This window comes from Podarcis bocagei, assembly GCF_964188305.1.
Source record: "Podarcis bocagei genome assembly, chromosome: 4".
In the NCBI taxonomy this organism is placed as follows: domain Eukaryota; kingdom Metazoa; phylum Chordata; class Lepidosauria; order Squamata; family Lacertidae; genus Podarcis; species Podarcis bocagei.
In genome coordinates, this window is record NC_138128.1 from 22,966,506 (window position 1) to 22,980,305 (window position 13,800).

The 13,800-nt window shown below is 48.8% G+C and overlaps 1 protein-coding gene across 2 annotated transcripts in view; it reads right to left on the reverse strand.

Moving 5' to 3' along the window:
* The window catches only part of TIPARP (TCDD inducible poly(ADP-ribose) polymerase), a 30,299-nt gene extending 17,143 nt beyond the window's left edge, over positions 1-13,156 (reverse strand). The window contains exons 1-2 of one of the 2 annotated variants that reach the window (XM_081191982.1): positions 12,688-13,156; positions 8,778-9,720 (exon numbers count right to left, since the gene is read on the reverse strand). In XM_081191982.1, the coding sequence (XP_081048108.1) occupies positions 8,778-9,720; positions 12,688-12,952 (1,208 nt within the window). In that variant the 5' untranslated portion in view covers positions 12,953-13,156. Of the gene's footprint in view, positions 1-8,777; positions 9,721-10,393; positions 10,617-12,687 lie in introns of those variants that run through there. The other variant, XM_081191983.1, reaches the window with a different exon arrangement.
* Positions 13,157-13,800: the final 644 nt, after the last annotated feature.

Below are 13,800 nucleotides of genomic sequence, written 5' to 3' on the forward strand. Positions count from 1 at the left end.
TGCTGGCCGCTTATCTCTTAACTTCTCAAACAGTGTCTTAGTCTATCTTTCCCACATATGCGCACAGCCAAGCCCTTGAGCTGTGCCAGGCACCCAACCTGTCAGTCAAAGCCACCTGGCTGCAAACACCATAAATACAGAACAGTGCTGCCTTTATTGCTGTGTCCCTTACCTTTGACCGTTGACAAATGCTAAGTGCTGAGTCTACAACCTGAGCAAGCTGATCTGACCTAGGCTGGGTGGGTAGTGAACTCTCACAATGATTCTTCCATAGGTTAGCTAGATCTTTCAACACTCACTCAACTTCCTAAAACAGGGGTAGCCAGTGGGCTGCACTCCATACATGGTTGAACTGCAACCCCAGCACTGGCTGGTGCTTATGGGAGTTGTTGGTTGAACCCATAAAAACATCTGGAGGGCCATCCCTGTCTTAAAAGTACAGTTTCATCTTTCCCCTTTGGTTTCTTCTTCTCAATAAAATCTTTCCTACGTTCACGTTTGAGTGTGGATTCTGCAACAGGGCTAAGGGACCGCATTCCTTCCATGCACTTAGGCCTTTCTGCTTTATGGTACAAGATGTGTGCCTACTAGGAAAGCATCCTGTCCTCACAAGGATGGAAAAGTGTTTGTGGATGTTCCCTCGCCCCATACAAAATAACTGGCTCATAGCCCTAGTCTTTCCCACCCAGCCAGAGCCTATGGGGAAAGAGGAGTGGTGACAGACTACTTGCACAGCTGGCCATTCTGGCAAAGGCAGAAGCGCCATTCCTTTTCACCCATGGCCAGTGTAAGCCTCTGGCTTGGCTCTTTGGGGAATCAAAAGGCTGCACTCTTCTGCCTTACAGAGCACTCTGTTTCCTCCTCCTTGCCCGCCCTCCACAGTCACCCCTCTTAACCTGCTCAAGTTCCAGAAACCTCAATGCAACTGGCACAGAATCTGTATATTCTTGGTCCACAGGTGTGCCACGCATTTGACTTTTCCACCCAAAGGCTACTGGAGCCGGGACAGAAGTAGCAGAGAGGCCGACGAGAACTCTTAGCACAAATACCTTTGCAAATACTTGCCTGATTTTTCTCACCTTTAATTAAAGGGCATCTGTACCGAGACCTGCGGGTATAGGGCGGTATACAAATTTAATAAATAACACTAGGAAACCATTTACCACAAGCACAGTGTCCTGCAATAATGGAAAGTATGGGGTTTTTTTAAGCATCTGAACATAACTACTGCCTGCTTCTGCACTGAACTCGCTGCAATGACAGTCTCTAGGTGCTTTAAACAAACACAATGGAAAACCACCCCGATTGCATAGAAAGGGAGTGGGCAGAAACTCCAATTTTACCCCCAAAATGTTGAGGAGCACAGAAACGTTCCTCCCTACCTCTCACTTATTTTCCAAGCACTTTTCTCCACAGCTAAGCTTCAACAACAGAAGCAAGGAGACACCTGCCCTGGATGAGAAGCGCTTGTGGGAATGGGTGATGCGGAGCTTTTTTTGGGGGGGAGGAAAGCAATTATCATAAACTGCAGAGACTGCTTCAGAGTACTATTAATCAAGGGTTAATAAGCCTGATTGGCTGCTCTATTAGGTTTACCTATGTGCAGTTTCCTTTCCTGTGAGAATGGCACAGAAGGAACAGGATGACCTAGACCTGGAGCCAGGTGACAGCTGCTTCCCCCCTCGATCTTATCTGCATAGTAACAGGAGTAAACAGGAGTCTGCTGACAATTCTCCTGAAACTCCTCTTCTACAGCTTCCCCAGATCCACACAAGATAAAAAGCCAATAGACTTGCTTCATATGTAAATATGGGCTTTGAAAGGGGTGGTGGGGAGGATACCAAGAATTCGCTGGAACTCAGCACACCAGAAATCAGCAGTCATTCACCTCTTTCTTGTTTAGATATTTTGCTTCTCCCCCCCTCCATACACACACCCAGCAAAAGTAAACAGCTGAGCGGATAGAGAAAACATCACAAAATTCATCTGTTCTTATTCATAAGGGGTTATTCTCCTTCATTTCGACAGCTGTGCAGATCACTCAGTTGTAACTTTCAAAAGCAAAGCCAAACTCCCATCTCCAGGAAGTGCGTTTGGAGCGGAAAAACATGCAGACTTAAAACAAGAAGCTACAGTTTTAAGAACCACTTTCTCCCACTTAGAATGTGAGCTGTGTTGGAAGGGGAGGGGGGAGAGATTCCTAGTGCATGAACTTGATAATGTTGGGTGATATTATTACCCACTTATTTTCATGGAAGTTTTGAGGACACCTCAAACTCACCAGTAGTTATATGTACCTTATGTTGCTAGAACAGCAATGAATTCAGTTTGGAAAACCTGATTGGCAGAGTGGAATAAAACAAAACCTGTTTGAACTTCTTCCAATGCAGGAAAACGAAACCAATAAGTGTTTCACAGGGAAGTGGACCTACAGGTGAAAAAAAATCTTAAGGTTGTAGAAAATGGACTTTATCACTCCAAGTGCATTTTTAAAAAATGTTCCTCTGTATAAGAATATGAGAAGCCCCGCTAAGCAGAGAATTAGTGCAGCAAGGACAGGGTGGTTCACTATGTGCTAGCTTTCTACCTGCAGGCGAGTGCTTTCTGTCCTACCAACTCAGGAAATCTCAATTCTGCTGCATGTTTGTTATCTGTCTTGAGATGAGCATGGGGACCAAACAGCACTACAGCCAAGTGCTGCCCCCCCCAATTAACTCTGAATTTCTGAAAACTAAATTTATAAGAAAGGAAGAAGAAATAGAACAATGGCACTCTGCATTTGAAGAACAGTATCTACCCTAGGTATTTTCCTCAATATGGCAGGTGTTTTAGAACCCCATTACAGTGCAAACTGTAAGGGTTTTACACAAAAGCAAGCCCCACTTTGTTTGCAGGGTCTTACTTCCAGGTAAGTGGATTACAGCCTGAAGGTTCTTTACCCTGGAGGTTGGCAATGAGATACAGAGATACAAATGAAAGAATGTCAGAACACATCTGGTCAAAAGCCACCAAGGGAAGGCATTTCTGTTTTAATATGCTGCAGCAGGGTAATAAGAGTGCACCTATTTATCAAAACAGGGACACGGGTGGCACTGTGGTTTAAACCACAGAGCCTAGGGCTTGCCGATCAGAAGGTTGGCGGTTTGAATCCCTGCAACGGGGTGAGCTCCCGCTGCTCGGTCCCTGCTCCTGCCAACCTAGCAGTTCAAAAGCACGCCAAAGTGCAAGTAGATAAATAGGTACCACTCCAGCGGGAAGGTAAATAGCGTTTCTGTGCGCTTATCTGGTTCGCCAGAAGTGGCTTAGTCATGCTGGCCACATGACCCAGAAGCTGTACACCGGCTCCCTCGGCCAATAAAGCGAGATGAGCGCTGCAACCCCAGAGTCAGTCATGACTGGACCTAATAGTCAGGGGTCCCCTTAACCTTACCTATTTATCAAAACAGGAACTTCTTTTGTAAGAGCCCCATGGAAATGAACGAGGTGTTAAGCAACAATAGGGGCACACATGCCTGCATTCCATCACAGCGAGCTCATATGGCAGTATTCCATCTTTACCCCATGGTAGACAGCAAAAAAAATAGATGGAATCCTGAAATTAAGGGGGAGGGGGGCGCAGGTATCACACAATCTATCCTGAACTGTTTCTATGCCAGCTAGTCATTGTAAGAACTACTATTTTAGAACTAGTGCCTGGGTTTGCTTCCCCCCTCTTCCCTCCCTGTCCCTTTTACCTTGTGTGTCGTGTTTTCCAGAGTGTAAACCAGCAGGCAGGGACTCTCCCGTGTTTTTTAACTGACTGTACACAAGCCATTCAAGGGAGCCCTTTTTGGCTGAAGGGCAGGGCGCAAACACTCTATAAACAAATGCGCATTTTAGAACAAGCAGGGGGCAATACTTATTGAAAAAGAAAGCCATTTGCGAGCCACAGAAGTACTTTAGTCCCCAGGGGAGCCAATGGCTTAGGACCTACGAACTTACTTAGGAGCACAAAACAATGACAATATTATGGACACAGAGCATAATGATGGGTCACTGTGCCATGTAAGCTGTATTCAAAACAAAGGAAGGGATATACATAAAAAAAGAACCCCCCTGCTGGTTACTATCCGAGACTGGCTGCAGCTTGTCCTCTCCTGGAACTGCTGAAACAGACATTTCCTTGTTGCATGCAAGCTTTATCGCTCAGCTTCTAAAGCTAGGCTGACCAAGAGAGATTAATAGCTTTAGCCCAACAGGGGTGGTAACCATGTGAACCATGAGGCTCTGGCAAAACAAACTCAAGGCGCTCAAGGTGGCCAGGTGCAACAGGCCACTATCTGCACCCAGTTGCCAGGAGACACATCTGAGGAGGAAAGGGGAAAGCCAAGTTGCATTGACCACAGGGCAAAGACTTGCAAGAGGCCTCTGAAAGTTACAAGATTCCCAAGTCATTTTAAGTCAGAAGTAGCTGGGCTGCCTGGACTGATCAAACACCCAGAGTTCACAAAGGATCTCAGAAGTAGCCCAGCCTAAGCCTCTGCTAATAAGGGCAGTCTGAAACATCTGCAACAGGTGGCCCATCCAGGCTTTGCTTAAACAACCTCAAACCAAAGAGCTGTCTACTCTATTGTTCCTCCTAATGTTTAGCCTACATCCTTTTTTCATTTGAACTGACTGGTTCACATCCTACTACCCTCTGGAGAAACAGAAAACCATTCTGATTCATCGCCCAGGGTGTGGTTTTTTATTACAGTATTTGGTTTTCCCCCCTAAGTGCTGATAGTTCTCTCCTTTCAGGTTTTGCTTTAATGACTAGTGAGCCATTGTGCATAACGGGCCTCATTTGGGTCAGGCTTGCATTAGCTAGCATCCTTTTAAAGCCAAATCTTGCTGCCCATCCCTTCAATCATGCTCCTCACACATTACCTGTATGTCATCAGGTGTAGGATGGGTGACTATGACTTGCTCCAAACAGGAAAGTCTGGTGGAGCCAAAGGCCCAAAGTTGTTTGTTTTGTAGTTTTATGTTCTGAACCGCCCTGGGATATGTGGGTATACAACTTTAATATAAAAATAAACAAAAGTTTCCAACCCTTGATCTAGATACCAAAGAATCACCTCAGGAGCTGAAGTTCTCTTGCCTCACCTCAGGAAGCCATACAACCCTGTAAAAGAGGTTAAAGGCCAGGCATAGGTAAACTTGGCCCTCCAGACATTTTTGGGACTACAACTCCCATCATCCCTCGCTAACAGGACCAGTGATCAGGGATGATGGGAGTTGTAGTCCCAAAACATCTTGAGGGCAGTTTGCCTATGCCTGTTAAAGGCAGTCTTGAACACCAAGTCTGAATTATGTTTAAAAAATTCCCTTACAACAACAAATACTACAAACGCAAGGAGTATGTGGGAAATGGGATTTTTCCTGAAAGAAAGCATAGCAGCAGAAACAGTCACTGAAGTCCTAGTGTAAGATGGCAGCTTTGCCATCTTACACATAGGAAATTGAGAAGAATACAATATTTATTGGTATGATGAAATCTTCTTACAAGGGAACTTCTGTGACATTTTGTCTTCCCTGCAAATGATGATAAATGTTGGGCTGGAAAGAAACTAATTAGGATGTTGCCACAGTTAAGTGTAAAATCATGTGGGTGTTTCTACAGTACCTCACGCATGGCCTTGATGCTGACTTGCATCACAGGCACAAGTTTTCTTTGGAGGCAGATCTCTGTGGGTGTCGATCAATGAATGAATGGATGGGAAGCCGCAATCAATGAACTTCAGTCCACTGATTTCAATGAGTCCTTTCCAAATATGACTAATGTTGGGCACTGCATGTAGCTTTCATGATGATCTTTACATGGAAGGTATTTCCACACAGGGAAACTGCAACTGTTGAAGCAATGTTTCCTGTTTGGCAGGGGGTTGGACTCGATGGCCCTTGTGGTCTCTTCCAACTATGATTCTATGAATGTCCTGGCTACAATTTCAGCAACAGCAAAAGTAATAATTTACACAACTTGGAAAAGTAATAAATCCAAAGTGACTCCACTTTGATGCAGAACGAGCCCTTGTGTTCAGATAAGGGACTAGGGAAGATTAGCACCAGGTGCCGACTTGCAAGAAAGAGCAGCGTTTTATCTAGGTTGTGACAAAACAGAACGAAGGTTTTTAGATCTACTCCTCCTGCTCCCAGATTTCAAAGCAAAAGTTTCAAACTCTGGATAACCACAGTGAAACACAAACAGCTCTGAAGCATTAAGAAGAATGCTTTTGGCACACAAACAAAAATGCTACTTGAACCACTTATTCAGGTTTAGTACTGCACAGTCTGAAGGGAGATGGAGAGATTATCAGGCTCATTATTTACAACATGTACATTATGGATTCCTCAGACCCAAGCCACCCCCAACAGAAGTTCATCCAGCTTCTCCTTGATGCCAGATTGAGAAATTCCACAACATCCTCAGGCAACTGTTCAACCACCCAGCTGTTCCTGCTATTAGACAGGCCTCCCTCCCCTCCCCTCCCAACTCTAAACTCTGCACTGCTTGCAACTTAAAACCCACTGCTGCCTCCCTCCCTTGTTAGCACAAGTCCTGCAGGAGTTCCCTTGCTGCCTCGGTTCAGCCGCACATGCCAGAGTCTGGAATTTGCAGGCAGCGCCTGAAGGACCAGCCTGACAGCACAAGCAACTCAGCCAGTTGCTTGGGGCAACGGTGGTTTCTTTACAGATGCCAATGAGGCAATCCCAGCAGGATGCCCCAGGAGCCCTTGTGATGTCACAAAGGATACCAGGGCGTCCACTCGAGTCACGGCAGTGGAGCTACTTTGAATGGCAAGGAGCCCAGGGCTAGGGCTGACTGCTTGTAGAACCTGCCTTACGCCTCCCAACCCCCACCCATTTGCTCTAGTTGCAACTACTTTGCGTGACAAGGAATTGGTTCATATTTCAAAAGTGCCAGAACACCCTAATTGGCACAGTTCCTTTGGAACGATGCAGGTACACAGACTGAATCCGGAACACTGTGTGTTCCTTCGCAAGAGCCCAGGCATGTGCAGTAATCAAAGAGATGCAGCAATGCCACACTGACAGGAAGGCAGCAGGGGAGGGAGAGAGGGAGAAAGAGAAGGCATAACCAAAGTTTAGCTTCCAAGGGCTTCTACTGGCAGCCTTTGCAGGCTGGCTAAAAAGAGGACATTCCACAATTCTTTCAGCTGTGCAAGATAAAAGGAACAACTGCTCCGCTGACATTTTCTTCCATCCTGTGTGCAGCAGCAAGTGGCACAAAAAAGGGAAGAAATCCAAGCAATGTTTATTATTCTGTTTCCAAAACACAACCGTGCCAGCCAGACCCCAAATGGTGGAGTGCTCTTAGGGGTGGCGGTGTTTTCCAAACACACATCTTTTGGGTCTGTGGCCGCTTTACAGGTGTTATGGGACCACCTTGAAAATATGGTGCGACCTCCTCCCGCTTGGCTCTCCTTCAAGGATGTACTTCATTTACATGGAGCTGTATGTGTCAATCACCAACTTGGCTGGGTCTGAAAATAGCCATATATCCTTTGAACAAATGCACTACTCCTTTAAAAACATGTACATGGGCCAGCTCTCTTTCATCAGCCTGGTTGAGTTTTTCTCCCAAAACTAGAAGTCAGGAAAACCCAATGAAGCTGCATGTTGGAAGATGCACAGCTGACAAAGTACTTTTTTTCTTTTTACACAGCATATGAACTATGGAATTTGCTCCCAACAAGAGCCACTGACTGTCTTAAAAGTGAATTTTGAATTAGGATTAAAGAAATTCATGTAGAATAACACTCTCGGTGGTTACTAGTGACCAGGTATCAAAGTCAGAGTGCTGTTGGGTTCAGCTTCTGCTTTGGGGCTTCTCATAGACATCTGTTTGGCCATTGTGAAAGCGGGATACTGGGATTGGGGTGGGCCACTGGACCGATCCAGCGGGCTCTCCTTTTCTTCATATGGGACAGGATTCACTCAAGAGTAATGCGTGGATTCTCCCCTTCCCCTGTACACTACTCTTCCAGTGCCTTAAGTTTAGTCCACTTCTCTTGTGGCAAGTGTGGATACCAAGGATCTGTAGTTACTCTGGACTAGTTAATACCAAAGATTAAAGTCCAAACGCCATGGCTGTTTACATGCATCAAAAGCACACTTCTACTGCTCCTAAGTTTTAACAAGATCGTAACACAGGAAAAACACACCACTTACTGGTTCTTCTATTTCCTACTGTCTACTCAGCCTTCTTACAGTTCAAGCACATAGGCTAATAACCTTTCATCAGATGTGCATCCACATGCTGTGGTTTAGAAGCACCCTCTCAAATCTAGCTGGGCAGTTTCCATTGAGGTCCATGAATGCTGGGTGCTGGACACAATGAAAAAAACCCCAACTATGCTGTTTGACCTACAACTTCAAGTATTCTTGAACTTTGGTCATGCTGGGTAGGGGCTGCTGAGAGTTGGAGGTCCCAAAATGTAGATGGCCACAAGGCCCCCCAGCCCTGTTTTAAATGAAAGCCTGTTTAAATTGGGCTGTTCAGTTATCAGCTCACCTGAGATTACATGGATACTTTTGGAGAGATTAAGGGCGTGCCACCTAAAAAGCTACTAATTAAAAGCAAGACAAAGGAATTTTAGTAGGTCAATAATTCAAGGTAATAGAGGCTATATGCAAGAATGCACTTTCGAGAAAAGGGTTCCCCAGATTTGGCTAAGATTCCTTTACGTTTAACACAATGACAGTTAAGGCAAGAAGGGAATCTTATCACTCACCGGTATCTCATTTTGACTTTGTCGTTGTCCGGGTTGCAGTAGAGCCTTTCCATTTGCTCCTGGGAGTCAGTGGTCACACTCTGCCACACTTGTGTGGCTGTCCTCCTGACTTGCCAGTGGTAGGGCAAGACCGTGTGGTGCCTGGGGCAATCGCTGCCGAGGAGGCAGACCCCCTGCAGAAAATCCACGCAGATGTCCACCCCGTCCTTCTGGTGGGTGTGATATTGCAGCTGGTTCAAGAGTTCAAACACAAGGTCGAGGGACGCCTCCTCGCTTTTGTCCTGGAAAAGCCCATCTCCAAACTTGTCCGCCGGATTCAAGTGGCATTGACCCATGAAGCTGTTGTTGTTGTCCTGGAGCACCACAGGATAACCTTCAAGTATCTTGTCAGGGCAGGAAAGAAAGGCAGCAGCATCGCTGGAGGCAGCATGCAAGGAGTGGTCCTGGAATGGCTCACTTGCAGAAGAGGTAACGGAGGGGAAACTCTGCTCCCCAGGCTGGGCCTCCTGGTCAGGAGACCCATCTGATATTTGTCCTTGAACGTCCGAAGTCCCTGCCACCAGCACTGCCATGCTGCTGTCCGGCTGAGCGCAGGGAGCCGCGATCCCCAAGACCTTCTTCACGGCAGGTTCATGCAAGTTGCTACGGCTGCTCTTCTGTCCTCTGCGCCGGAGGAACGCATCCAGGGCGCCAGACCCCAGCAAGGTGGTGATGATGGGCCGCAGAGCCCTCAGTGCCCCTGTGTCCAGCAGCTTCTGCACGTCCTTCTTTTTGAAACAAGGCCTGACCGGCGGGATCTTTCCGGAGATCCTTGCCGGCATAGCAAAGGCCTCTGAAGGAGCAGAGCCTGGCACCTCCTGGCAGCAGGCCGGCTGAACTGCGTAGGGAGGTCCCAGTTCGGTTTCCATCGCTTTGAGGGTCTCCTTCCGAGTCACACAGGCGCCTAGGGCAGAAGAAGGGAGGGTGGGTGGGAAAGAAAGAAAGGGGTTAACCTCTCCCTTCTAGTGGGGCTCAGGGTTGACACAAAAATCACATCTCCCACACACCCCAAAAAACGCCACACACCCGTTTACAGCATGTGAGCAGTCCTTAGCAAATACAAAGACTGAAACCAAGTAAACACCATTATCTAAAAACACCAACATTTGTTTCGCCCTACCTCACTTACATCCTTGGAACAGGGTGGAATCTACCTTTTCTTGTTTACTGGCACAAGACTGTGGCTCCTTCCTATTCACACAGATGCAAGTCTTGCTGCTCCTTTCTGTCTCCCAAAGACCCATGCAGACAGACTTCTCTCTGTCTATCTAGCTATCTATTCACATTCACACACACCCCAGGAGTGCCAATTTGGAATAAAATATTGGGGGGGGGGGTGTTCCCAGGTAAGCTCTGCCCTGCATAATTGATCACAAGATGCAACACATGAACACCATTTGATTGGCAATGCCCATCCAATTTGGGGGCTGGGTGCTGGCCGGCTCAAATATTTTATTGGGGCAGGGGCAAAGGAACCTCTGCCCCTAGGAGTTGGTTCCCCTGACACACACAGACACACAAAAACAACCCACACCTATGCCAACTGACTTCCCAAACCCGTGCCCGCGGATACATACACAAAGTCTCTCCCTCAGGGAAACTCAGGGTGATGTCTCCCCCTCCCGTCACCCAAGTCACTGGAAGTTGACCAGATTCCGTGTGCAGCTCGGAACCGAATGAGTAAGAAGAGCATGTGAGAATGCGAAACTGTCCTTGCAGCGGCTCCTCCCCAGAAGGGCGGATTCCTCAAGAGAGACCTTAGAAGAAACGCACATCCCTCGGGTCGCCCTGCGCGCCGCCGCCGCCGCCCCACTTGCGGGCTGGGAACTGCCTCGTCATTCCCTCTCCCGAGGATCTGAGGTAGTTTCGCATTCCCACAAACAGCCAGTCATCCCGCCTGAATCACACGCACCAGCCGCTTCTGACTAAACAGCGAAGGAGCGGACAAGCTGCCCTGCCACCTGCAGGACTTTCTCCGGCACTGCAGCTTCCAAAAGGGGGGGGGAAAGGGTTTTTTTGTATGGGGTTGGGCACACATACACAGAAGCCACGATGCTCCAGCGCCTGGGAATATTTTAATTGGAAGATCAAGAGCCGCATTTCCATGTGGTTAAGACAACTCTCGGTTTGGGGTATCTACATTGCTAGAAAGGACCCTTACAAGTTATATAATGTGTGCATAGAGGGGTTGGGGGATACAGAAAAGTATGAATACATATCTGAAACAGATTTAGACTGGCTTCTACAAAGGAACATCTATTAAACTGGTGCAATATTCAGAATCGGAACTTCTTACTGCTCGTGAAGCCAAGGTTTGCTTTATACAGATTTAATAAAACTGCATAATAAGGATTTTGTTAGGCATATGCCGCCCCTCTGACTGACTGGGTTGCCCCAGCCACTCTGAGCAGCTCCCAACAAAATATTAAAAGCACAATAATATATCAAACATTAAAAAACTTCCCTAAGCATCTGGGTGAAGGTCTACCTCTTCTTCCGTTTTCATCGTGGAACAAGCCAGCCTTTATTCACTTGAAATTCTGCCCAGCTGAACAGCATTTTTTTCATGAGAAGCTTACTCTGCGCTAGGTGTCCGGACCTACAAGAATGTTCTCAAGCCAGTTACGGCCAAGTTAAATCTTTCTCCATTTGTCTACTCAGAAGTAGGTCCTATTGAATTCAGATTAGGACTGCAGTTTAGCCTGCCTCCCCATCCCCCTTCCGTGAAAATCCCACAGCCTGGCAGTCCGTGTGGCGCTTAAAGCCAAAGATGACTCCAGCAAAAAAGGAAGTGCAGAAAAGACACTGTCACCAGTTCCTTGAGCTCAACGGTCACTCACTTCCCTTCCCTGCTTTGCAACACCAGGATCGAGGAAGGTCATCGAGAGGTTTTTGCCCAAGCGATAGGAGGGGCACCACCTTCCGAGAAGCTCTATTGTTTGCAGAGCATAGAAACTCATCGCGGATTAGTCACCCCCGCACACAATTGCCCCGAATGGTGCAACAGGGGCGATCTGGATACTGCGATGTGGCAGTGGGTAGAGGGCCTAATCCTGGCAACAGAGCAGTACGCGACCCTTCCAGATTAATGAATGCACAATACTGAAAGCGTGGAAAAACTCTTGGCAAGCCTGCAATGAGCCGAAGGCTCCGCTCCAATTCCTGCGCAAGGCGCTTTGGTTTCATTCACTGGCCGGGAAGCCCGGAGGGGGAGTCGACAGCTCTTCCGTTTTTTGAAGAGTTGACTCTACGGCTGGGATCGACCCCCCCTCCCCCTCAATCTGCTTCGGCCAGGCCCTTTAAGTCCTCCCCTCCCCCAGCCCCGATGTACTCACCCCACCTCCCCGGACAGAGAAGCCCCCAGGGGACTGCAATGCACACCAACTCAGAAGCACGTCCCGTGGAAGTCCGCGGGACTCCCACTTCGGGGGAAAAAACACGTCTAGGATCGCCCTTCAAGGCTGCAATCCAAAAGCCACTCTTTCCTTGGAAGTAGGACCCGCAGTATGCGATTTATTTTTTTAAGGGGTGGGTGGGTGCGCCGAGCAATCGCAACACAGTCCTTAACTTTGGAATTTGCGAGGGTTTTTCTTTCTTTTTTGGGGGGGGGAAGCACTTTTCACCTTGCTCGCCCGTTTGCTCTGCAACCCGGTCCTTGTTCAGAAGCCCAGCCGCACTTGCATACAAGAGCGCTCGCTTCCAAGTTAAATGCGCCTAAACAAAAAATAATCATCTCAGAAAGAAAGGACTTTTCCCCTTTTTTAAAAAAAATTAACACGCGAAGGAGACCAAATCCTCTCTTTAATTCAGCACCCCTCGACAAGTAGCTTCATTTTTTAAGCAAGGAAGCAAAAGCCTCGAAGGAAGTTACCGGAGTCTGTTCTTCGCTTCGCCTCTCCGCTGGCCGACTGCAGCAAAGGCAACCGACCCCAAGGCGAAGCAGCCCAGCCCGAGCCAAAGGGCTGCTGCTGGTCCGGCGTCGACGGAGCAAGGGAAAGCCGGCAGAAGAGGAGACGGAGGCGGCGGCAGGAGCAGGAGCCCCGGCGTCTCTCCTTCCCCGCGTTCAGCCCGCTCTGCCCCCGACGGCGGCGCACCTCAGGCTCGGGCAGCGGCGCTCGCTCGGCCCCTTCCCGCATGTGACCCAGCGGCGCCCATTCCCCTTGCAGCTCCTCTCCTCCTCCTCCTCCTCCTCGCCCTTCGGATTCCAGCGGCGACTGCTTCTCACATGTTCCTCTGGAGCCGTTTTAAGTACCGCTTCCTGAAAAGCCCTCGGCCCGGGCAGCTGCACCATCGGGGGGTGGAGCTTTGCATGCGAAGCGAAGCGAAGCCTCGCCTGCCTTCCTTCCCTTTCCCCTCCCCCTCTGCTTTTATTTGCAAAGCTCTCCCTGACTCGCCCAGCCGCGCCGTCAGTCCGTGTTCGCATTCCAAGCCGGGCTCCGCCTCCTCTTTCCCTTCGCTTTGCTGCCTCGCCTTAAGCCAAGCCCACCCAATCAAGGGCGGGGGAGGGACTGGCTGCTTCGCTTATTTGCATAGCTGGGATTCTAAACTCTGTGGGTGGGGAGGAAGCGAGCGAGCGAGGCGCGTGCACATGTGCGCGTTCTCACGCACACCCTGAGCGCCCTGGAGAACCGGGACCGCTTGCATTGCAAAAAAAAGGGGCACTTTGTTCCAGGCAGGGCGAAGTTTGTTGCACGGCAAGAGGCGCTGCAGACACGTGCAAACACACACACACACACACACACACGCCCCTCTTCTTCCTAACCCCCCCGCCGCGTGTGCACACACACACCCCCCTGCGGTAACCCGAGAGGCGCCTTTGAACCGAGCACTGCGAGGAAACTGGGCGTGGGAACGGGGGGCCGCGTCGTCCTGCGCCGCGATTGGGCAATCTGAATTTGCCGAGCAACAGCCCCGGGTTGGATTTCGGGGGAAACGAGACTGAAGCATGTTAGTTTCTGTCTTCGAGCTGGCGAGGGGGAAATGG